Source organism: Gossypium hirsutum, chromosome A06, assembly GCF_007990345.1.
Source record: "Gossypium hirsutum isolate 1008001.06 chromosome A06, Gossypium_hirsutum_v2.1, whole genome shotgun sequence".
NCBI lineage: Eukaryota > Viridiplantae > Streptophyta > Magnoliopsida > Malvales > Malvaceae > Gossypium > Gossypium hirsutum.
In genome coordinates this window covers 70,689,410-70,715,936 of record NC_053429.1, presented here as the reverse complement: position 1 = coordinate 70,715,936, position 26,527 = coordinate 70,689,410, and the positions used below count along the sequence as shown (strand labels likewise).

Below are 26,527 nucleotides of genomic sequence, written 5' to 3'. Positions count from 1 at the left end.
ATGATTTCATTGATGAAACTGATCTAGAATATTTCTAAGACATAGATATATGTAGTTTATAAACTTTTTTTACTGAAAGGAGGGGTGAATTGAAATATCGCGCAGCAATATGCCAATATCCTTTCATTAAGGGATTATGTTTCCTGAGGATAAGATGTGGATTCAATTTGTGTACATACGAATAGTACCTGCTTTAAATGTTTCTAACATTAATACTTTTAGAATAGTTTTAGTCTATGCTATTTTGAAAAAAAAAAGCAAGTCTGCATTGGCAAATGAATCCACCGAAATATGAATAGGTGCATCAGTAGCCAGAAGGTGGGAGTTTTCTTCCCTGATTTAGTGATGATCTTATGCAAAAAGGCAGGTGTATCTGTAACATCCACTGAGCAACTGCTGAAACCTTCTAGAAGTATCATTGTGGACATCTTGTTCCAACGATACATTGAGGTGCAAGCCAAACAAATAAAATATTGGAATAAACGACAACAAGAAGTAACAACTACAACAGCTTCATCCCAGAGATTGACATAAGCTCAACAAGAAGTTGGTGAGAGTAGTCATCCAAAGCTCAATTGAATGATTCAGTGGATGCAGGAATCGAGACCAATTTTTCAAGAATTTGCTAAGCAAAACAACATTCGAGTCCCCAATTATACACCTAACATGGGTAGGCCAACGGATATGGAAAAATAAGAAGAAAGGCAAGATAGTGAGGAAGATGAGGATGACGAAAGTGAAAAGATGGATTTTGAAAAGGACGATTGAATATTTTTATTTTTGAAAACTTGTATTAATTTTTGAATACTTCTTTAATTTTAACTTTATAGGAGTAAGACTAATAGTAGTTTTTCTTATTGCATTTTGTTTGAGTTTTCTATGTAGGAACCCAACACAAAGGAGATACAAACAATTCGAGCTTAACACGATCAAAGGAAGAAGCACCCATCATTAGCAGTTGGAGCGACCACGATCAATTAGGTAACTTCTTTCCTTAACTTTTTACGAGCGACACATTGAGGACAATGTGTCAACTAAAGTGTGGGGGTAACATAGGAAATGTGTTTTTAAATTTTTCTTTGATTCTTCTTGTCTTTTGTGTGCTTGAGCTTGTAGAAATACAAGTGATTGGTTAGGAGCATGTACATAGGTTGCTTGTGTTTATGAATAAATTTGGCATGATGATAGGTGATTTTAATTTTTTTATTATTAGACAACTAAAATATATATGTTACACTATCAATAGGCATTAAGTAATCAACTGTACCAAGTGATATAGAAAATACAAGGAAACGAGAATGCTAGTACGAATAATAAATGGTTGAATTTGTAGTTGTTTGGTTGATTAAATTTTTGCATGTTAAGATAATTAGGGATGACCTAAAGCTTTGTTTGGGACACATCCAAAGCTAAAAAGCTTACCTATTTGTTTTTCACCTTTAGTACTAGTTTTTGAGCCTATTGACACCACTTGGTGAACCTCATTACAAGCCTCGAGCCTAAAAACATCAATTTGTATTTACCATTTTTCTTCGGTATTGCACTGCACGATTATGGACATCTAGCCATATGTATTGAGGGTTAAGTAGATGCATCACCATGGAGTTTGTAAAAATAGAGTGAAATAGGAAAGATTAGTTTGATATAGGAACTATAAGTTAGCCTAATGTGCGAAACAAAAAGGGAAATCCAAAAAGCAAATTAGTAGTAGAAAAAGTCTTAAAATAGCGAAAAAAATTTCATGAGTGAGATGCATTGAAAAAAAAAAGAAAAGTAACAAAGTCACAAAATAAAAGAAAAAATCATTTATTAGTGCACAAAAACTCGTAAGGCTAGTCGTAATTACTATGTTGTGCTATGACTTCCTATATATGGAGAGAAAAGAAAGGTGAGAGAAAGAGAAATAAGGCGATGAGCGGGTAAGGGTCACTAAAATGTGGAAGAATAGGGATCAATATGATGTGCCAAACTATTTTCGTGTTTGTAACCCTCTTAATGCTTACTATCTTTGAATTCCATACTTGTCCTAAGCCTTAGAATGTTACAAGCCGAAAAGTCTGATGTGACCTAAACATCCTTATGCATGAATGGACATCATACTAAACATATGAATAAACGAGTATTTGTATTATGCTGGAATAATCAAAGTACTTGTACGATTTATTGATGGATTCCTATAGTTGAGACCTTTGATACTTGTATATTTTGTAACATACTGAACTTAGATGTTTGGGATCAAAAGTGGTAAGTCAAATATTCATCATGTTAAAGTTGTTAGTAAGCATGAAATGCCTAAGTCAAAAGCTCCAAATTCAGACTTAGGCATTTTCGTTATATTTTAGTTATATTTTAGTTAAGTTTCAAGTGCTAACGTGCCTTGTGAGTGTGCAGGAGACCACTAGAAGGAAATTTAAACCAATACTGGATGCTATATCGCAACACGAGATGCCCGATGTCGCAACATAGAGAGCAAAATGAAGAAAGTACGAAACTGCCTTCGATGTCGCGAAATAGATTAAAGGTGTCGTTGTAACACCCCACACCCGTACCCCACACCAGGATGGAATACGAGGCATTACCCAACTTGAATGCACACATTCACATGTTTCCGAATCACTAAAATCTGGTCAAATTTAAATCTTTTCCATTGTAAAACAAAAACTCCATAATAAATGCCTAGTAGGCTCTAAACGTTCATTTTAAACCATTCAAGAATGATTCGAGTCTTACTGCGAACCCTGAAAAATGTTACTAGCCACAGGGGCACATGCCCGTGTGGGAGGGGCAACACGCTCGTGTGACCAATTCAACATGGTCGTGCTGTTAGCCCGTGTGGCTCACATAGCCTAAGCAATATAGGGACACGCTCGTGTCCTCTACCCGTGTGAAATTAATTCTAAATTCGCACCTATAGGAATTTTCACACGACTTGGCACACGCCCGTGTCCCTGGCCCGTGTCCTTCACACGGCCATGACATGCTGATGTGCAAAAACCTGGACATTCTGTTTCTGAAGTCAGTAATCATTAAGGGTCACACGGCCAAGGCACGCGCCCATGTGCTAGGCCGTGCCCTTCACACGATTGAGACACACGGTCGTGTCCCTGCCCGTGTGTTTACTATCATGCATACTGAGTTACAAAATTTATGTGCAGGGGACACACGACCGGACAACATGCCGATGGGGTGACACACGGCCTAGACACACACCCGTGTGCCTACCCTTGTGGACAAAATAAGGCTATTTACCAAGCCTCTTTGCCACCCTTACTTACATAACTTGAACAAAATCACTCTATACCAAGACATGGGCACATCACATAGCCAAAATAGTCACAATGGACAACATTTCATTTGTGTAATTTACTCATCAGAGAAAATATCATCTTCTATTTATAAATCAAGGTTAGTATTGACCATTAACTGTGGCCTTATACAAAATAAAGGGATTTATCCCAAGCCAACACATTTAGCTAATTTCTCAATGACACAAAATATTAAAGTCTAAGCCCTATACATGCCATACTTAAAAACAGACAATCTGACTATACCGAGTGCTTCTAATGATAGCATGATCGTAGCCTCCAACGTCCGATGGTTCTTGAGCTATTTAGGTGACACTATAAGAAAATGAAAAAGAGAGGGAGTAAGCATAAAGCTTAGTAAGTTGCATGCAATAAATATAACAACAACTTTATCATTCATCATCATGCTCAAGTACTAAAGTAGCCATAAGCACAACTTACTCATCAATCACTAATGCAATTCACATAGCATATATATATTGAGCTTACGTCTCATACACTTCAAATAGGTACCTGTACCATTCACAACCTGGTTATGTTTTTCTCGTTTAACAGAAATTGTAACTCTCACCGTAGAACCATTTGGTATGCTATCAGATATTCATTAAGCCTCACACATAAGATGTAATGCCGATGCCATGTCCCAGACAAGGTCTTACACTGGCTCATCCATTAAGTCGATGCCAAGTCCCAGACATGGTCTTACACTAACTATCAAGATTGAGGACGACGTCATGTCCCGGACATGGTCTTACACTGGCTTTCATCTCTCTGTGCCAATGCCATGTCCCAGACATGGTCTTACACTGACACATTCGTAGCCGATGCATGTCCTCGACATGTCTTACGCTAGCTTACGTCGCGAGGCCGATGCATGTCCCAAACATGTCTTACATTAGCTTTCGTTTCAATGCCAATGCCATGTCCCAGACATGATCTTACAATGGCTCTCATAATATGGTCGATGCATGTCTCAAACATGTCTTACACTAGCGCACAAATGACCCAAATGTCATGGCGTGAATATCTGATTTGTTCCTAAGGTTCTTACGAGAGTTCTATTATCTCAAAATTCACCATTCATAATCATTTCCACAAAAAAGCAATTTATGCTATATCAATTCAAACACATATAATAACAATGTAGTTGTATTATTTATATACAACTTACCTCGATTACAAAATATGGTGTCAAGTCGGTCTAATCAATTTGCTTGGATTTCCTCGGTCTAAGTTTGGAGTTTGAATTTCTTGATCTATAATAACTAAAATTCACAAATTTAATCACTTTATCAATCTAGGCACTCAATAATCTATACTTGGGCAAAATGACTATTTTGCCCCTAGACTTTTGCAAAATGACCATTTTACCCTTAGGTCCAAAAATCAATTTTTATCGAATTTCCTCCTATAAAAAGCCTATTCGAACCCTTAATACTCTTATAGCAATCCAAAATTTCCACTATCTCACCCATTTATCAACAAATTTCCAACTTATGCCAAATAGTCCCTATTAGGGTTTTCATGAGGAAACCCTCCACAAAAGTTGTTCATTACACATCTAATACTCATATTCTTCCCTAAAATTTTAGAAAGATACACATATGCTTTCATGGAGAAACCCTAAACTCTCTACCATTTTTCAAAATAGTGCCCTTAATAGAAAGCTTATGCTTCAAGGGGTCCAAAATGTAAAATTCATCAACAAAAAGTATGTAAATCACTTACTTGTAAGAGGAACAAGTTGCTAAAATTTTTGAAGCTCAAAACCCTTAAAAATGGTTGAAAAATCGGTGGTAGTGAAGAAGATGATAATATGATATCATCTTTTTCTTATTTTACTTCTATTTTAGTCAATTTAGCTACCAAACCCACCAAACTTGGACTTTTTGACCAAATTGCTTCCTATGGCCGACCATGCACTATCTTAGGGTATAATTGTCTTTTAAAGACCTCCAATTTAGGTTCTCTAGCTATTTGGCACCTTTAGCTATTAAAATAGGACCTTTGCACTTTATGAGATTTAGTCTTTTTTTCTAAATTAAGCCCTCAAACGCTAAAATTACTATACCAAAATTTTCATACACCCTCGTAATCATGCTATAATCCCAAAAAAATTAATAAAATAATTTTCCTAACTTCAGATTTGTGGTCCTGAAACCACTATTCTGACTAGGCCAAAATCGAGTTGTTACAGTCGTGACATACCCCTAAAGATGTATTAAGGAGGAATATACTGCTACCTCTGTCGTGACACAAGTCCTAGTGTACCGTGACATCGACTCTAGGATGGGAAATAAACATGAAGTAGGGGCATTTTGGTCTGCACAATCAAACTTAAAGCTCGAGAACATTAAGTGACCTAGGGTTAAGGACAACGACCACCTGAAGGCTATAAATAGGATCCCTTGGGACATGTTATGGACATCATTCCATTAGCTTAGATTCTTTCTTTAGATTTAGTTTTGTTTTCTTACTTTCTTAGGTTTTCTAGAATTTAGTTTATTTGTTTTTGTTTTAGTTCAATAGATTTGAATTTTGAAGGAGATCAACTCCTGTGGATTCACATTTATTATCAATATCAATCAGGCTTTTCTTAAACTCTTTACTTCAAATCATTTATTATGATTAATTCTTCCATAGATTCCATGTTGTTTATGAAAGTCATGAAAAACTAATCCCTCTATGAGGGATTAGCTATGATCTGTTAAATATTTTGTAGGGTCACTCAATGGATCAATTGTTTAGGAAAGGAAGAACGTGAAACAAACCTTGGGCCTAACACCCCTGTGAACTCATCAATGAGGGAATTAACCCAAATTTGGTATTTTCCATTCGTGAAAACCTTCACTCCAAGCCATTCTAGACTGTGAGGTCTGAAGATAAGTAGTTCTTGCTGACTCATTATCTTAGTGGAATATCGAAAGATCCTGCTAGGGTAGCGACTAGTTCATTAACGAGGAACCCGAAGCAACAGTCGATGGGGATTACTGATACAAGCTAATCACCCATAATCAATATTTGATTTACTCTACTCTTAGACAAATTGGGTTTTATTTATTTTATAATATCTTAGTTTATTACTATAAAAACCATAAAAATCCTTTTTATGCTCTCGTACTATAATTTATTTCAAAGTACTAATTAGATATTTTGTTGTTTAGGTTAGAATTGATCTAGCACTCGCCTCTGTTGGGTACAATCCTCGAAGTACTCACCTACTTCGTTGTAACACTATATTACAACTCGACCCGCACACTTACGGATACCACCTTGTCATTTTATATTTTATTACAATATTCACACTCCGAACGTTAGTACATCCGGTTAGGTACTATCAAGTCAAAATAGCCGAAAGGGAAAAGCCAAAGCTCATGTGTGCATTACCGCTTATATGAGTCCCATATGATGCCTTTTTAGACAGAAAAATGCTCCAGTGACAATTTACACCCTAATGAATAAGGTACTTCAGCCTTTTTTGGATCATTTTGGTGGTTGTTTACCTTAACGACATTGTAGTGTACAATAAGTCCCTTGAAGACCATGTAGATCATTTGAGAGAAGTGTTCCAGACCTTTTGGGAGATTTAGCTTTATATTAAGGAAGAGAAATGCTCATTTTCTCAATGTGATGTTGCCTTCTTAGGCCACATTTTTAAAGGTGGAAAATTTTGGATGGATAGGGGAAAATTCGGGCAATTGCTAATTAGGAGCCAACGACCAGGGTAACAAAGTTGTGGTCTTTCCTTGGGTTGGCAAACTATTATCGACAGTTCATTGAAGGCTACTCCAAAATCACTACACTCTTGATAGATTTATTGAAGAATGATAAGGTGTGAGATTGGAACAAGTAGTGTCAGAAAGTCTTTGATCAGGTGAAACATGTAATGAAAAAAAGAGCTAGTACTTGCCTTGTTGGATTATACTAAACCGTATAAGGTATATATAGACGCATCATACTATGCAATTAGAGGAGTACTGATGCAGGATGAGCATCTGATAGCTTTCGAGATTCAAAACCTTAATGATACAAAGCGATGGTATACAGTTCAAGAGAAAGAGATGACAGCAATGGTGCATTGTTTGCCCACATGGAGACACTATTTTTTGGGTTCCAATTCCGTGCTATTCACATATAATGTTGCAAATAGTTATTTCCTAACTTAGAAAAAAATGTCTCCTAAGCAAGCTTGTTGGCAGGTTTTCTTGGTAGAGTTTGATTTTAGCATGGAGTATAAGTCGGGGAAAGTCAATGTAGTGACTTTTGCACTGAGCTGAAAGTTAGAATTTGCAGCAATCTGTCAGCTTGATAGTTCCCTATTGGAGCACATTAGAGTGTGATTGTCCCATGATCCCATAGCTAAAACCTTGATCGAACTAGCCAGTTAAGGGAAAACAAGGCGATTTTGGCTCAAGGGACATTTGTTGTAAACTCAAGGGCATCATCTTTGTGTGCCCCAATATAGATGATTGTGCAAAGAGATCATGAAAGTGTGTCATGATTCGAGATGGGCTAGCCATTCAGGTATGCACCGTACATTGGCTCTTTTGGAGAACCATTATTATTGCTCAAACATGGATAATGATGTTGAGACCTATGTGAAAACTTGTCTAGTGTGCCAACAAGACAATGTGGAGTTAAAAGCGTCAGCTAGTTTATTGTAGCCTTTTCTCATTTTGGAACGTCCATGAGAAAGGGTATCAATGGATTTATTATTGGTTTGCCTCAATATGATGGGTTTGCAAGTATCATTCTTATGGTTGATAGATTTTCCAAGTATGGAACCTTCATTCCAGCAACTAAAAAGTGCCATAGTGAGGAGGCAGCTCCTTTGTTCCTTAGACATATGGTAAAATGTTATGGGAGTCCCACAGCCTATTATTACTGATTGAGATGGGTGATTTTCGAGCCCGTTTTGGACAAAGTTGTTCAAGTTGATGGGATTAAACTTGAACTTTTCCAATAGCATTCATCCATAGATTGATAGGCACACCGAGAGAGTAAATACTTTATTGGAGACTTATCTTAGACACTATATGAGTGCCACATAGACGGACTTGCCAAAGTTGTTGGATGTGGCCAAATTTTCTTATAACTTGCAACAGAGTAAGGCTATGAATTAGAGTCTGTTCAAGATAGTGACGGGGAAATAGTCACTCACAGCAAACTTTGTTGTGACTCGCTATGAAGGACCAAATCCAACAACTTATCGATTTGTTAAAGATTGATAAGAGCAAAATGACTTAGCTAGATCTTGTCTACATAAGTCAATTAAGCACAACAAGAAGTGAACTGATCATAATCTTAGATATGCGCAATATTAGGTTGGTAACTCAGTCCTTGCTAAATTGCCCTTGATTTTGCACCATACTGGCTTGCACAAAGGGTTTGTGCGACGGTATGAGGGACGTTTCTGAGTTCTAAAGTGGGTAGTCAATGTGGCCTACAAGCTTGAGTTGCCAGCAAAACTCAAGGTCCATCCGATGTTCCATGTCAGTATACGTAAGCCTTTCCATGAATATAAGAAGGATCAAAATTGAGCCAAGTCTAAACAAGCGTCAATAGGGGTAAAAGTCTCCTATGACTGTTATGTTGAGTGCATCATGGTAGACCGAGTAATCCGACAAAAGTACTACAAGTCGAGTTATGAGTACCTTGTTCAATAGAAGAGATTTCCCCACAATGAGGCTAGTTGGGAACCTACGGATGCTTTATTATAATTCCAAGAGAAGATAGACCAATTTTATTCCAAGCATGCGGCAAGGATGTCGCAAGATCAGGTGGGGGAAATTTGTTACAGGTTGCACAAAGAAACTCCCGACCAAGGCACACTCTGATATTCCTTCTTTTTCATTGAGGGCCATTCGGCCCTACAAGACTAGCTCATTGCATGGAAGAGACTCAATTTTCATCTACTTGAATCTTGTTTAAATTGTAAACATTGTATTTTATCAGAAGGTAATTATTATAAATTTTAAAGAATAAACATGTATAGAATTTAAATCCTTTAGAATTATTTTACCACAATTATAATTTGATATGTACCATTGGATCTGGAGAAACTCAACTATAAATAGAGCCCCTTTCATTTGTAATCATTTCATTCTTGATTTAAAGAATATATTGAAAGCATTTAGTCAAACACTTGGTTTGCAATATTTCTCTTTGGCTTTTCTATTTGTTCTTTGCTCTTTCGTTTCGAGTTTACTTCCACTTTTTTTCGATTTCTTAAAGAATTTCTACAAGAATTCTCATTTCTCAAGAGTAAACTTACTTAGGCAATATTTAAACTCAAAAAATCGCCTAAATCCACGTGATTTGTCGGGCTAAAATTCTAACCCAATGACATTTATAAAGAGATAGATAGATAGATAGATAGATAATATGACATTCACACAAAAATAAACTTAAAATCATGAACCGAGTCCCATTATCTTATGCTTAAAGAATGTTTACAAGGTAGGAAACCACAGCTTTGTAAAGCACAAGCCCAACCAAATATATGCTTTTGTTGTTACAGCAAAGACTTAGATAATGATAGTATAATTCAGTTATCGACTATGCTTTTAAATTTGACTAAGCAAGCCAATGCTTGCTCAAATTCACTCTCTTCCAAGGCAATGGTGAAGCGACAATAGCCTGGAATTCCAGTCCATGATCCACTGTTGATGCACAAGCCAGTTGTCTTGGCAACGGCTTCCCTCAAGGATGCATCAGTTAGCTTAATTTCATAGGTGGCATCTTTTTCACCACTGCCTGTATGTTTAAGTGAATGGTTGACCTTTACAGCCTTTCCGAGGAAAGAGGGCTTTGCCACCATGGAAACACCAGCACAGGGTCTAAGCACATCCCAGCCACAGTTTTCAAGGACCTATTACAAGAATAGTAGCAAAGAGAAGTTAAGTGCTAAGGTTGAGAAGAAAATACAACCTACAAAACTAGCATTCAAAACAATCGACTCAAGGAGAGTAAATAAGACATTCCAAAGGGTAGGATAAACTTGATTAGGACTTGCTGTTAGAAAAAGCAGTTTAGTTATTGCTCTAGCTCAATCCTTGTTTATTGCAGTGGTAAGATAAGATTTAAATCCACACCTGCTTTAAGTATGTAACTATATATTTCACACCATGTTGAGATACAAAAGTGTTAGAAATGCATATTCTATCCAAAAAAAAAATGTTAGAAAAGTATAAGAACAAGAGAGAAGGCATGATCACAAAAATGCAAAGGAATGTTCGACTCTGATGGCCTATATGCACAGGGAAATACACAGGCTATATTGTCTAAATTCTGAATTCCTGTTTTTGTTCATAAAAGAATGCACTATTTATTTAAGATTCTTATTAATTTAGAAAAGAATCAAGTATATCATATCGCAATCCCTTATATATTCAAATATTTAGTACTATATCACATAGACAACGAGAGCAACAGGATGTAATGGGGAGAAAAGTTACCTCTTTTAAACACTTCGCTCTGTTTTCCAAAATTCTTATTTGTTCCATAGCAACATCCAACAAACCTCCTTTCTGCTCTCTCAGAGACAACAACTTCTTGATTGTATATTTATCTGTACAATGAGGTTTGCTTAAGCCAGGAAAGCTATGAAATGCTTCAATTAGAATTGGTTCATTTAGAGCCAGAAAGGCAAATTTGAGTGCTCCACTAAGCAGTTTCAGAGACAGCCCTCCAAGCAGAGAAACACAAAAAGAGGGGTTGCCAGAGGAAGATATTTTTGACAAACAGCTCCCCAGATTCCAGCCACCCCTACCTTCATATTCGAATTCCAGTCCTGAGAATGAAGTATCAATCACCACTCTTGCCCCAAATCTTGCGCATGCACTTAAAATGTTTTCCATCTCTTGGTTGCTGTAAAGCAAGCCAGTTGGGTTGATTGTTGGACCAGAAATATATACCCATGGCTTTTTCATAGTCTCAAGCGCTTTAATGAGTATCTCCTCTGTCAGCTTAAAGCCTCGCTCAGGGTTTGTGGGGATATGTACAGTGTTCGCTTTCAAAAATTTGGCAACAGAAACATAATTTCCATTTGAGCCATCAGGAAAGCACATAGTTCCCCCTTCTTGGATGCAGCAAAGGACCAGCTTACTGAAAAGAGCTTGTGAGCAGTCTGAAAATATAAATTCTGTGCCGCTATCAGTTGGGAACCCATATTCGGTCTGAACAAACTGCTTTATACAAGGAGTAACATCAATTTCAGACTCAGTCATATTTTGCCGGGCAAAACTTTCAAAGATAGCAGCCTTAACCAGAGAAGGAACCGGAAGGAACCACTGATCCACATCCATACGTACAAGTGGGTACCCTTCATCAGAAATGGATAATTCAGCATTACTAAGGACCGAGATTGCAGAAGTAGTAAACCTGATCACCTCAACTGATTTGGACTTTTCAGATCTCCTCTATAAGAAGGTAGAAAAAGCTTCAACAATGAGAAATATTAGATTCAGAAATAACAAGGCACAGTATAAATTTATGTAATAATGCTGGTTTGGTTTCAGGCAGGATGATAAACAATAAAACCATTGATGAATGTTCAATAAAAGAACCGTTTAGAAATCACAAATCAAAACTTTTCCCTGGCTCCTCATCCAGGGCTATTATGAGCAAGCCAGGCTGAGTTCTTCCTTCGTCAGGCTCAGCTCTGCTAACCTAAAAGATCTTGAACAATTCAAGCTCAAGTTAAGCTTAATAAACATTTTTCAAGCACAACACAGCAGAGTTAACCAGAATCTAATCAAAATAAAAGCTCTAGGTGAAACACAACACCCGTCAAGTTCTCAGTCTAAGCTAAACAGCACATAATTAGCTATTCTGAAATAATAGTTTTTTTATAAATACAGACGGTTTTAATCTACCATATATCTCCTTTTGATTGGTATAAATAATGGATTGAATTGTGCTAATTGTAAAAGACATCAGACAAAACAAACTATCAAGCTTGTCATGAATGGCTTATACAGTTTGTTTTGAACTTGAGCTTATCAATTTTTTAACTCAGTTTTTTTACCGAGCCTGGAATAGTATTCAAACTCATTTGTTAAGCTTCATAGATGACTATAAAGAACTCTAACCGAGCTAGCTCTCAAGTTTGTCAATTAACAAACTAACACTTTCAGATCAAGGAGATGTTTTAGTGCTTGCCTTTTCCTGCTGCTAAGAGATAAGAGTCCCAGTAACTTTTGTTGTCAATCTGAAATCTATCTACAATTTTGCTAGTATAGCATGCATTCTCAATGGAATCATGGTGTATCTATTCTATATGCTCAAGAATTAATTCACAAACCTCTAGATTTGGATGTCTGTCTGTAAGTTGAAAAGATAGAAGCTCATGAAAAATACAACCATAATAGTACTGGCTAATCAATGAGGTATTCCCTTCAAGTATTTCAACAGTTTTTGACAAGGCTTTCAAGATGGCCTCTTCTTCTGAAATTACGAAGGCAACTTCTAAATCTGAATAAACCTGTCAAGAGGTTTTTGTCAGAAAAAAAAAATGAATTTTTCAGTAATAACACACTGAAAAGAAATGGAAGAGATTGGAACTGATAGTCAAGTCAATGGCTACTGAATTTAACCACATAAATAGAAATCCCCATTGTGATTGACCTAGTTTCCTTAAAAGATACCTGATTCTTTACCAGGCCACAAACGATTGCTGCATGTGATGGCAAAGGAGTTCCTGACAGATATTTTAGTACCCCAATGGTACCTGGAAGGCTGGATAATTCGAAGTGATCAGATATGTCTAAGAAAAGGCGAGACCCAATTTCTCCAGTGGCATCTAATAGTTGCACAAAGGCTGAACTAGTAACAGCCTCAAAATGAGCTATCCCAGTGACCACAACCTGTGGCTTCAGCCTTTTTATAAGCTCTATCATTAAATCTGACTGGCGTGGTGCTTCAATGACAGTAACTACATCATCTGACAGTCCATTTTCTGCAGTCTGCAACATAAATATATAAACTCGGCAACCATATTGATGAAGAATCAGTTACTATACAATGGGGATTTGACTTGCATTGTTATACCATTTGGTACGTTTATTACTTTTTACAGATGTTATAATATATGAGTTAGCAATAAATTAATTCATTTATGTTATTACACTAGTGACCAAACAAGGCATTAGGATTTAGTTGTTTAACATTAAATGCTTCAGTTTTAAGAAGATTTTGGATACTGAATATTTGAGACTAAATATTGATGTTTTATCTCTATCTGTTCTTTCTAGTGTTCTCCCTTAAATCTTCCATTTCTCTCCCTATTTCCTATGTTTCTCCCTAATCGATTCTGGTTACCTCTGGTTTCCCCTCTAATTTGTACTCACTCTATTTCAAAGTGAATTTCCACTTTTCAGATTTCGTTGCTTACATTAAAAATTTTATCTTACCTAAAGTTAGTATTTCAAGGAAGAGAATTTCATTGTGGTAGTGAACATTGTTTGGAAACATACTAGTAAAACATTAACAGCACGTTTGGTTCGCTGTATTGGAATAGAGGTGTAATGGAATAGATGCTTAGGAGGCGTTTGGTTCAGTGTATTACCTAATACAATACAGGCCGAATACGCGCGTATTACATGACGCCTCTAATCCGGCGTTTGGTTCGCTGTAATAGGCATTACGGGCGTAAACCAATCCCGACCTAATCCCCTTTTTCGCTGCTTTTGTAATCCCTTCCCAAATCCCTGTAATACCTATTACGTCCGCTTCCGTCCCCTGCTCTCTGTTTTACCCTCCCTCCCTACCCGACCCTCTCCTATTCTGTCCTCAAAATTTCTCCTTCCATCTCCCACCGTTTTTGTTTATTATTCTGTCCTCATCGTTTCTTCAGTCTCTGTCTCCTCCCATTTCCTCCCAACCCTATTTGCAACTCTCTACTGCTCTTCAATATTTTCACAAAATTGGAAATACCTGATAGCTGAATCCATTGAAAAAAGAGTGAAGCGTTTTTCGAGTCATCACCTCTAATCCAAGATTGGGTGAGTTTTATTTCGAACCCAAATTAATCTGCCAATTCTTTGTTCGACAATCTTTTATAAAATTGTATTGCATTAGTATGAATCTTTACTCTTCAGTAGTTTCTGTTGAAATTGCTATTGGATTTTATTCATTGTTGCTTATTCACCTCTAATCCAAGATCGGGTGATTTTTATTTCGGACCCAAATAAATCTGGCAATTCTTTGTTCGACACTCTTTTATCAAATTGTTAAGATTTGTGCATTATTATAAATATTTTTTACTCTTCAGTAGTTTCTGTTGAAATTGTAAGATTATTGTGTATATGGATGCACTGGTGTTAAAGCTGATTTCATTGGGGTATTTGATGGTGATTTCATATAAATTTGGTGCGGTGTAATTTATAAATCCTGATTTTTTTGCTGACCAATATCAAAACGTTTAAAGCATATACTTCTAAAAATCATATTTCCATTTTCGCATGACAAATTTTGCATTCATGAAGCTTCTTTCTCTTTTCTTTTGCAGCCAAAGATCGCACATTACTTCAATTTTTTTTTGTTTTGTTAAAGTAACCAGTAATTCAGTAATTTCAGAGAGAGTAGATATCTTGTTCATAATTTGTCAAATTCACAAACACTCTGCAAGCAGATATGTGAAAACTGGTGAAGTCCATGAAAATCAAAGAGAAGCTTTTGTTGTATTTGTGAAAATTCTGTAGGAGTATTGCTTTGTTGTTTATTTGTTTATGATGCGTTGTTTTTTTTTTTTTAATTTCTTGTATATCAGTAGCCTCTTGCATGCTAACCTTGTAGTTAGATTGTTCATTTGGTTTAAAAAGAAACTACGATCTTGCTAGAGTGACCCTGAAAAGAAAGAGATTTTCACTTTCAAGTATGCATTCTAATTGCAGTTTCCGTCCTTCATGTTTTACGAAGCTTTCTTTTACTTTTGCAATAATATGTTATTGTATTTATTCCATTGGTTGAACATATACTGCTTTTATAAATGAATAACTTTCATTCAAGATATCTTAACCAAAAAAATTGCCTAGATTGTATCTGATATTTTCTGTGATCTGTTTGCGTTGTCTTTGTCTGTATGTCGGAGGGGTTAGGCAGGTTTGGTTGGAAGAAGAGGAAAAGAATACATCTGTTTTTAACAAATGAGTGCTTGTTTAATATTACTACTCTCTTTCCCCACACTTACGTACGGGTTACTCATATTTTATATTGTGAGGGGTTACATTTCTAAAATTATGGTATCTACTCTGATTTCATTAGTTAAGGTCGGAATGGATAGAATAAGTTACCTTGTTTTAATTCACTGATTTAGTATATGTTTTTTTTTTTGTCAAATATGATATATGTATGTGTCTATATGCCTGCCTGCCTTTTTTGGTCATGTTATTGCTGATGCTATGAACTAGAACTAGAAATTTTTGGTCATGTTTGATGATTGCATATCTAAAGCAAATTCAGTTTCTCCTACATTCTTTAGCCAAATCATTGGCTGAATTAGCTTATCAATTGTTGTTGTTTCTTTTTATTTTAGGTTTGATTGAGAAATTATGAGCATCAAATCACTTTTGAAGTATATTAGAATCTTTTTGCTCGGTTGATGATACATATGCCTGCATTGTGTTGTTTGGTAATGGGGATGAATGTGGGGGAATTAGAGGCCAGTGGTTTGTTATGTATTAACTGAGTGCAACTTAGTACATGTAGGATGTTAGGTACTGAATTTAGATAATATGGTTGGTTTTATGGTTGTGCCATGACTGCTTCCAGCGTTCTTGTAATTCATATAAGAAAAAGGGTTTAAGCTTCTCATACTGTAATGAAAAGAGGACACTGCTTCCAAAAGCTTGGCAATTGGGAACTATTTGTTGTTAATATTTTTAGTATATTTGATATACTATATTTAGCTATAGCATAATTATTTTTTTTAAAAAAAAAGGTTGATCCGAGCACTTTTTGCATTACAGGTTCTTTGTTCCAACACTTCCACATCGCATTCGTCCCCCATTTGCTCATTACAGGTTAGTTTTCTTTGTATGTTTTCCCTGATTCCATGGCTGTATTGCTGTAGCAGCTTCTGGTGTTTCCCAAATGAATATGGTTATGGTTAATTTCTTTAGCAGCTTCTGTAGCAGCTTCTGTTGTTTGTATTTTTGTAATGCTCATTAAAGCTTGTTGAATTATGGTTATGGTTATTGCTGCATAATTATTGTTCTTTTTTGAATTTAAAATAGGTTATATGTTTTTACTAATAGGTAACATTTTTTTTAAAGAGCATTATGAAGCAAATCAGTAGGAGTATTGCCTCCGAGGTGGTAGTTCAGCAGCGGTCAGAAGAACATCAAAATATGGAAGAGAGAGCTTCAAACTTATATTCAGCCTTATGGTCAATTGAAGGTTTAACCGACGATCAGCGGTATGATGCATTGAGTAAAATTCCCGACCATCCAACTCAAATGATCGTTTTCTTTAGTTTACCTTCAGTTGCCCGATTGGAATGGGTTAGAAGATTTCTTTCTTACCATTAAATATCAATGTTCAAACTTTTTGATGTTGTAAAACTATATAACATATGGATTATAATGTACAATTTCATTTTCATCTAACCTTTTCTTAATATAAGTTAATTATGTTCAAGTTATATATTGATTTTAGTAAATTCATATAAGAACATTTTATTATTAACAATTTCATGAAATTATATATTACTATTAAATTATATTTAATATTAATTATTTTAAATTGTATAAATTCATATAAGAAAATTTATTATCAAGAATTTTATGAAATTTTATATTATTATTAAATTATATGTAATAATTATTATTTTAAATTATACAAATTCATAAAATATAATTTATTAGTTATAATTATTTTAAATTTTATTAAATCATATATTTAAATTAAAATATATTTAATATTAATTATTTAAAATTTTATTTTATAGTATCATATATTATGATTTGAGTAAATTCATATAAGAATATTAATTATTAAGAATTTATTAAATTATATATTTTAATTATATTAATTTAATAATAATTATGTTATTTTATATTTTACAGTATCATATATTATGGTTTGAGTAAATTCATATAAGAATATTAATTATTAAGAATTTTATTAAATTATATATTTTAATTAAAATATATTTAATAATAATTATGTTTAAATATGATTAAATTATTTATTATTGATATTAATAATCTTATTAAAATTTAAATAAAATAATTTACCAAAACAAATTTCTGCTAATTATTAAGAATTTTATTAAATTATATATTTTAATTAAAATATATTAAATAATAATTATGTTTAAATATGATTAAATTATTTATTTTTGATAATAAATAATCTTATTAAAATTTAAATAACAATAACAATAATCATTTACCAAAACAAATTTATGCTAAGGGTATTCTGGTCATTTTAGTTTTCTCCATTATGCTATTACACCTCTATTACATTCAACCAAACACAGTTTTACTATTACGCCTCTATTCCATTACATTCAACCAAACAGTTGATTTGCTATTACACCTCTATTCCATTACACCTCTAATCCAATACACCTCTAATCCAATACAGCGAACCAAACGTGCTCTAAGGTGTACAACTTTGAAGTGAGGGAGCCACATATTTGTTCTACTTCTACATGCATTCTCGAGAATTATAATTAATTCTAAAGAAGCAAAAAAAACCAAAGCGATATAAGATTCTTTCCAGTACCACCAGTCTGTTGCCAATCAGATCAAATTGATTTGATTTGATTCAATTCAGTCAAAATAAATCAGTTTGGAGGATTTTAATTAATTTGAAATATTCAAACATTCCTTCTCAGGTTGTTTCTATTGTTTAGGATTCCATTTATTGTTCTTTTTCTAATAAAAGGCATATTTGGTTGTAGTCACAAATCTGTTATAACAATAGGGAGAATTCGACCAATGAGCCAACCTTGGAGGTTGGGCCTACTTAAATGTAATTCTGCCACAATGAATAGCATTTCAGATTATTTCTTTCAAATCCATTTTCATGCTACGAAAGCTTCTCTCTGAACCTTGATCTTTCCTGAGCAAACTGTAATGCCAAAATTCGGAATGGCCTGCAAAAAGAAACCTCAGTTTCTGAGATTACCTCTGCTTCATCACGAACTATTAATCCAAGTCCAAGCAATTGGTTTGAAGCACCATTTCAGCAGATGACATGTCACAAGTTTAATGGACAGAATTTTGTCCAATGGTCATATTCCATGATGATGTTCATAGAAGGAAAAGAAGACTATCTCACTGGTAACGCAACACCAGCCAAATGAGAAAGATCCAGAGTTCAAAAAATGGAAAACAGAAAACAATAAGTTCAGGTCTTGGTTAATCAATTCCGTGAATAATGAAATGGGGTAAACATCATGTATTACAAAATGACAAAGGAAATGTGGGATGTCATGAACCAAAGCTATTCCATCAAGGAGAACACCTCAGAAATTTTCAGACTCTAACCATATGTTTGGATTAGATTAAGAGAGAAAAAAAAAGGAAAGTAAGAGAGTTTGGATAGACCTTTCTATTAAGAAAAGAAAATAAAGGGAAATTGAGAATCCCTTCCTTCCCCTTAAAAAAGCTTAATTTTTATTTACTCTATTTTTTTTGGTTCAATTGTGTTTTGAATCTAGGCTATTCGTGGGGAAGGTGTACGTCCTGCTAATAGGCCACAACTTGAGGTTCTATTTACTCTAATTTGATGTGTTGACTAATTTGACAGCAGATAATTACTGTATATAGCTAATTACAAGCGAGTCAATTTATTCAATTAGCTTATGTTTAAGGATTTAATTTTCTTTTTTCCTCCTATTTTGATTATATAAATACCTATATATTTTTCTCATTGAACAAATCAACAATATATAGAAATTCTTCTCCCACTCTTCTCTTCGATACTATTCTCTGATTTTAACATGGCATCAAAGCAAAATTTCCAGATTTGGGAAGGATTTCTCTCAAAATTTTCGAAATCCCAAAACCCCGGATTAAAAATTTTAGTACTTAACCCCTTAGGCTCACCGTTTTTTATCACTACCCCTACCAAAGGAATCGGAACCCCATCGCCAGCAAAACCCCAGATTTCATGACCAACAAATCTCCACGTGAGCCCTTATGCACCTCTGTTAGCTTCTAGATTCTACCTAACGTGCTGGCGTGTAACATCCACTCTGTTGGAGTTCCTTCTTTCAATTGCCACTGTCAAGCTCGGTGCATATTTACAGTCCACCTCTTATGATCTTGATGTCATCTGGAGCAGCTTAGACATCTACGTATTAAGCTACTGTTGGGTAATTTAAGCTACTGCTTTGGGATTCTTTCTGGCCATTACCACCAGCCTATCTTTTCCTTCAGGAATTTCCATTTTTTCCTGCTTGTGTTTCTCTTCTTTTTTCTCTAGCATTCATAAAATGACAAGAGGATACTTATTGCTACCAGCTCTAACAATCCTTCATTTCAAATTAGTGCCATAAAACTTGATGGGAACAACTATCTTGCACAGTATTGATCATCAATTCCATGCAACCCTAGATTTCTAGAACATACTTGTTGCTCAACACTGCATCAAAAATATGAAAAGCAGCTGCTCTCACCTGCTCACATATTGGGAATAATGCTCAAATTTTTGAAATCTGAAATAAGGTTCACAGTACTAAGCATGGTGAGATGACAATTTTTTAATATTTTTCTGAACTAAGAAACTTATGGTAGGAGCTAAATTATTATCAAGACTTTCAAGCAAATTGTATTGGAGATGCAGTAATGTTTCATAAGTGAGTGTATGGTTTTCTGGCCAAGTTAAACAATGAGTATAATCAGATCAGGGTTCAAGTCTTTAGAAAATCCCTGTTTCCTTCTCTTGAGCAAGCATACTCTTATCTTGAACAAGAAGAAAGTAAGAGTTATGCTCTATACAACACCTCCTTGATTTGTTCACAAAAGCACTGAATGGAAATTGAGTTCATAATTTATGTAACAAGCTGAGCCTGATCAATTTATGCTCCAGCTTGATGGGAGTGCTACAGATAGAATCAATTAGTTAGCTGATTATTAGGGATTAATTAGAACATTTACATTGATTTATTTCCTTTTATAAATCCTATAACTTGTGTATATATACCTCACAAAATCAATAGAAATTGACTCATCATTTCCTCTCAACATTCTTAGACAATTGTGAAAGTTTACCAACGCCACTTGCTTCAAAAATTTGCTTTAACTTCTTCAACAACCTTTTAGCTAGCTGTGAACCAACTACCAATCCACTATTGACACAATACCACTTTGTTGTTGGGTTTTTCTTAACTTTAAGTTTTTTTAAATTACTTTTTTCTTTTTGAGTTTATAAATTTAGGATTTATTTTTTTTAATATTTTTTTAAATTATTTAAAAAATATATTTGTCCAAGGGATTTGGAATTTTGCTTCACAAAAAAGTTTTACCTGAATATTCTTTTATATGTTTTTTTATTTTTGATTGGTTTTTGTATGCGGTTTGTGCAAACCAATGAGTCTGGGTGGTAGCTCCTAGAAGACTTGGCTGGCGGTTTATTTATTCATGTGGATATTATTTAATTTATATATATATAGGGTTCAATTGTAGTTTCTTTTTTGCCTGAACTTCTAAAATTTATAAAATATAGTTTAACATAAAAAATATTAAAATTTTGTAGCAAATGGTAAGGATATATATGCAATGGACAAGCCATATTGACTGAAATGGCCTGAAGCGTACCAAAATTTTGACTGAAACAAAATGCCTAAACTATGTGATATAGGAACGGTACAAACTACTATGCTTCCTTGCACCCCCCCCCCCGGGTGGCTCTGATATTTTACCCCAGTTCAGTGCAAATTAAGTTTGAATACCTGTCTAACAACTAGCTTGCGTCATTTACACACCTAATTCAAGATATGCCATACCTCAATTGCCAAAGATGTTAACCATTTCCTCGGTAAGTTCCGAGTCAAATGCTCATCAACAATTGCAAGATTGGGGGAAAACAGCCGCAGGGCATTCTCAATTGCCACGGTCCTTGAAGGAAAGACAACAACATTCTTGCATATTAAAGAAAATGATGTCAGAAGAACAGATGATAAGGTTCCAAGAGATGCTAAATCAGCATTTGTTCATGCACTACAGACTCCTTTTAAATTAAGAAAAGAAAACAAGGATTGCAGCTGTATGAAGTATCTTACAATGTTCAAAGATTTTAAATTTTTGCATCAAAATCATAAATTGTACTATAAAAAACTCTTACATCAAGGATTACAAAAGAACTTTCAATCCACTTCAACTGTTGACATTCAAATTCTGACAGTTTTTGGAGTTCAATGTAAAAATGCAGGAAACCACAAAGATACTAACCACAATTGGTAGCAGGAAGAAAGGGAAAGCCATAAGATCATCTTCAATGCCATTTTATTGATCAAGCATCACAAAGCTAAGACCAGAAATAATCATAGGATAGCCTTAAATGGTTTTTCCCAATCATTCATTGTAAGAATAGTCTTAAAAGGTTTTGCTTATATCAGACAGCAGAATATGACTAAGGATACTGAATAAACCATTGAATAAACTCAAGTGGATGACCCTAAGTTAATTGTTGTTATATAATGCAAAAGTATACCATGAAAGGAAAAAAAAAAAAAAACATGATAACCTATAGTTGTATATAGATCAATAAAATTTATCCATGACAAAAGGTATGTTTTTTAGTAATGAACCTATTTAACTTCCCTGGGAATAATTAATTACATACTGCCTTATTAAAGCCTTTTAGTCTTGTACCACTTGAAAATATAAAGGTATCAATCAAGTTCCTAAAGAGACAGTTGTACTAGTAACAAAAGTATGTCATCACCAATTATTTTCTCCTTTTAAAGGACATAGAAAATAACTAGAAAAGTGTAAAATAATGTATTAAACAGATAGAATTTATATAGAATTTCCTTTTAATAGACAGTTACATGACTGACTACCATCCTAATATGATATCTAAAAGGATTTAAACATTGGACAGGGTTTTCAACATTTTTCTATAATAATACCACAGCCTTTTCTCCTTTAATTAATTTGCCTTAACACATAATAATATTAAAAAGGAAATGACAAAAATTTTTGATTTGCAAAAGAGAAAACAAAACTTGAGCAAATAACTAATATATAGGCACAGGAAAAATCACTGATAAGGTCAATCAGAAAAAAGAAAAGAAGGGGAAAGAATTAAAGAGTCAAGTACTTATTCTTACATCAGCTGTAAGTGGAATATGGTGGTAAGTTTTCATAAAGCCAGCAATTAGATTACGAAATCTTTTGCATCCAGCTGGTGGCTCATATGGGAAGCAGGAATTCTCTTTCAAAACACTGGAAAGATAGGCCAGGAATGGAATCTTCTCATCCGCAACTAAATCATCTTCAAAAGATAAATCTAAAGAGCTACTGATCTCTTGGAAGCCACTTCTAAGAAATTCAAATATTACCTTGACCTATCAGTTTAAAAGAACAATCAGCCATTTTATTTTTCTCCGATCAGAGAAAAGAAACATCCACTTTCTAAAAGCCAAAATCTTGATAGACTGCCACCTGGTTTGGTTGATGAAGTTGACAACTGTAAACTGATAATCCATGAGAGATACGGCCACCAGCCTTTCCATAGGCCCATGCTGTGCGAGCACAAATAGGTTGATCTCCAGAAAGCCCCATAAAGAACTCAAAACGGTGTGGACTATTCTTCTCAATTTCAACCAAGGCTGAAATATCAGTGTCCCCAGCCTGTAACAAGATCTCAGCTTACCATATTTGGATGAAAAAATAGTTACAAGTGAAAAGGGATTTACATGCCTGAAGAACTTTGGTTTGCCAAAGCCTGGTGACACGGAAACCCCGTCTTTCAAACAGGCGTCTACAAACTCCTTGTCCAGGACGGCCTCCCATATTGAAGATCATAATACCTGTAGGTTTAATGACAGCAATTCCTTCCTCAACTGCCCTGGCAATCAGACCTAAGCCAAATTGATCCTCAAGAAAACCCTAGAAAGGAAAAATGAATGAAATTATTAAGTTGATTTTTTTTCTTGTTCTTTTTGTTAGAATAACTTGGAAATATATTTACCGATGTGAGAGATATTATTGCATTAGCATAATTAATAAAGGAATGATCCAAAGATTGAAAGAAGTTAGAACATGCGTTAATGATAACATGAGTCCATGAAGTTGATACGATACAAGATAGAGTTCAAAGTCCGCAATTTTTTTCTTGACAGAAAAAGCTCTAAAATTTTGTGTCCCGATAAATTGTTATATGCCTACATTTCCAGAGTTAAGCCAAGTTGATCTTGAAAGAACTCTAGATATATAATCATAGAAGAAATAGAAACCCCCAAACCAATGAGACGATACAAGAATGAATACACTAATATCTACTCTGACTAATTACTATAGTTTATCCATTATAAGCATAATCGAGCATGTGATATCTATTCATGGATGTAAAGGTTCTTTTTCCAAAATAACGGTCTGCGAATATTACAAGAACCACTGAAATTGTGTTCATGGATACAGGGCCATACCAAAAATGAAAAAAATAATGAATCACAGAAAGTCAAAGAGCAAATAAGTTTAACAGGAAAAACCTAGAGAAAGGCCTTCAGCCTTAGACTCATGTCCCTATCATTGCTTTTACTCTTCTAAAAAACCAATAAGCTTTGGAGATCATTCTCCTGGTTATTCCACCTAAGACCTAAAACAATCCTATTAAGCGTACTAAAGTGGGGTCTACTAGAGATTTAACTAATTTAATAGATTTCCAGATGAAAGTTGATCAAACAGAAATAATTAAATGCAACGACACTACAAACATCCAGCCAAAATTCCAAGCATTTTCCAATAACATTAACTTACATCCCTACTAGATGAATTATAAGTTTAAGCTGCTAATATGAATTTCTGATGTTCAACTATCTTGATAAGCTTACAAGCTGAATTGACAGGATCCAATCACTGGAGATTTCTAAATCAAAGGTACCATACAATAAGTCAGCACATTATTCCAACTCTTTTAATCAACAAGAGCAGGGAATAACCCTAAATTTCTTTGGAAGAGCACCAGACAACATGTCTTGGTTATAAGTAAAGTTTACAGTCCAGAGGAACCTTAATCATAACCACAACTATCCATTAGCATTTAGTCAGATATCTGGGCTTGTAGCAGATTATTAAGATTCTAACCCACTAAACATTAATTAGTGTGGAACCAATAAGGTGTCATCCAACCTGAAGTGCACAATAATTACTCAAAGAGTGTAGAAATTCCTCGCTTGCATTTTCCGTGATCATTTTGGACATGGCCTCTGGATTTGGATTAAGAATCTGGAGAAAAAAATTAGAGGAAGTAATGTGGGACTGGGGTTTCTTGTAACTTCATTATTTACTATATTAAACCATATAAGTTGACAACTGTGACAATACCTGAGGTATGCATCCAACAATTCGCTCAAGTTTAATATCATGTTCCCTACAATAAGATAGCAGATCAGATTCATGAAACTCCACCCTATCCAGTAAAGTTTTCTTTTCTGCATCATATATCGGTTGGCCTTTCTCATCAAAAGCATTCATGTATAAGTTTATGCAAGAAACCTTCACAGCTCTTGGATTTATATCAAGGCCATAAACCTGCAGAGTTTAATTCAGGCACATAAAAAGATTCATAACTCGGATTGAATACCTAAATTGTCCATGCATAAGGAAAATGATAGGGTACAAAAAGAAAAAACACCTTAGCAGGCAACCATTTCTCAGCAATGGCTATAGTTATCCATCCATTTCCACAGCCAAGCTCAGCAACTGTCTTTTCCTTGAAAATGGAATCTGGGTGTCTATTGAGTCCTTCATAAAAGGTAAATGACCAGTCTTCTGGCATAAAAATGCTAGGGATCACCATCATTGTCAGTTTCTTCCTTCCCTGATAGCCTGAACATAGTGCAAAATATGTTCACTATGAAGCACGACAAGCATATCACAGGCTATTTATAAGAAAGTTAACCATAAGTAAAACAGATGGAGCAGAAACCACTGCTGAATACAATGGGATTTAGTGTCCGTACAGTGTATGTGTGGGCCTGTAGGCAACGAAAAAGAAAAATAATCCAACCAAAGGCTACAATCGCTAGATTCTGTTGCTTGAATTATATATTCTTACCTTCATACCGATCCAAGTAAATGTCCTGTATCCGGAAATAGTATTTGTGGAAGCAATCATCGGAGGAACCGACCCGGGATTGAAGATCCGAAAGGAAGACCCGGGCTTCAGTGCGGGTCTTGGGATCCTCAAGCTTCTCCAGAAGCGATTTGAAGGCAGCGTAAGCAGCATCACCTGACTGCTGGCACTGCTTCAAAAATTCCTCCAGAGTCATTTCCCCCCGCGCCCAAATTATTTTCTACTCTTTTTTTTTTTTTTGTGTGTGTGTGTGGCAGTATCAGCTGACAGATAACAAATATATAATACTGAATAGTAGCATTAATAAAACACGAAAAATAAAACGAAAGAAATGAAGAACTTTGGGATTTTTGAGTTTTATCCTATTTAATCCCATCATCCTCGTATTCGAAACTACGAAATACGATTATCAGGACGTCCAGAGTGTGAGAATTAGACTAATATCTTTTCCTGGTCATCAAATGATAAATTATATTGTACATCACCTTAGAATAGAATTGATTTCATTTTAATTTTTTTATCGAATTAATCACTCTCAATCAAAATTTCTTTAATCCACTCACAAATTACTCGGGTGATATTTTTTTACCTTTTACTAAAATTAGGGATTTTTCAATAATTATTCCAAAATACTTTTTATTTTTGTTTATTTGAAAGATAAAAATTTTAATGGCGGCATCATCAATATTTTAAACCTCTTTAAAAAGAGGGAATCCAACAACAATGACAACTCTATCACTAGATTCAAATGAGGAATGTCACATTTCATGGCCGAAGTAACTCAATCGACTTTGTTCATTTTCTTGATAATTAAATCAATAAACATGCCATGTATCTTAAATTTCAAATGATATGAATGAAATGCACATTCACAATAAGATAAAATGGGCTCACTCAAATTGACCTAAGGTTATACAAGGTCAAACACGGAGTCAAGATATGAATCCCAACTCAAATTATCAAAT

At 34.7% G+C, this 26,527-nt stretch overlaps 1 protein-coding gene across 1 annotated transcript; it reads right to left on the bottom strand.

The window, feature by feature from the left end:
• Positions 1-9,707: 9,707 nt before the first annotated feature.
• On the bottom strand, positions 9,708-26,055 carry LOC107961729 (methionine S-methyltransferase). Its single transcript, XM_016897816.2, has 12 exons — positions 25,545-26,055; positions 25,122-25,315; positions 24,812-25,018; positions 24,617-24,712; positions 23,186-23,374; positions 22,928-23,116; positions 22,594-22,830; positions 21,265-21,399; positions 12,953-13,270; positions 12,610-12,789; positions 10,763-11,725; positions 9,708-10,176 (listed from the first exon to the last, which is right to left on the bottom strand). Exons 1-12 carry the CDS (start codon positions 25,756-25,758, stop codon positions 9,853-9,855), a joined length of 3,246 nt encoding a protein of 1,081 aa, XP_016753305.1. The 5' UTR covers positions 25,759-26,055; the 3' UTR covers positions 9,708-9,852.
• Positions 26,056-26,527: the final 472 nt, after the last annotated feature.

Bases quoted from the DNA above. Each gene is read 5' to 3' on its own strand.
- LOC107961729 (XM_016897816.2), bottom strand. From the start codon at position 25,758: ATGACTCTGGAGGAATTTTTGAAGCAGTGCCAGCAGTCAGGTGATGCT. The intron at 24,713-24,811 runs GTATTGTCACAG...TTTTTTCTCCAG, and splicing joins TTGTTGGATGCATACCTCAG to ATTCTTAATCCAAATCCAGA. The intron at 21,400-22,593 runs GTAAGAATAAGT...TTAATATGCAAG, and splicing joins ATATTCCACTTACAGCTGAT to AATGTTGTTGTCTTTCCTTC.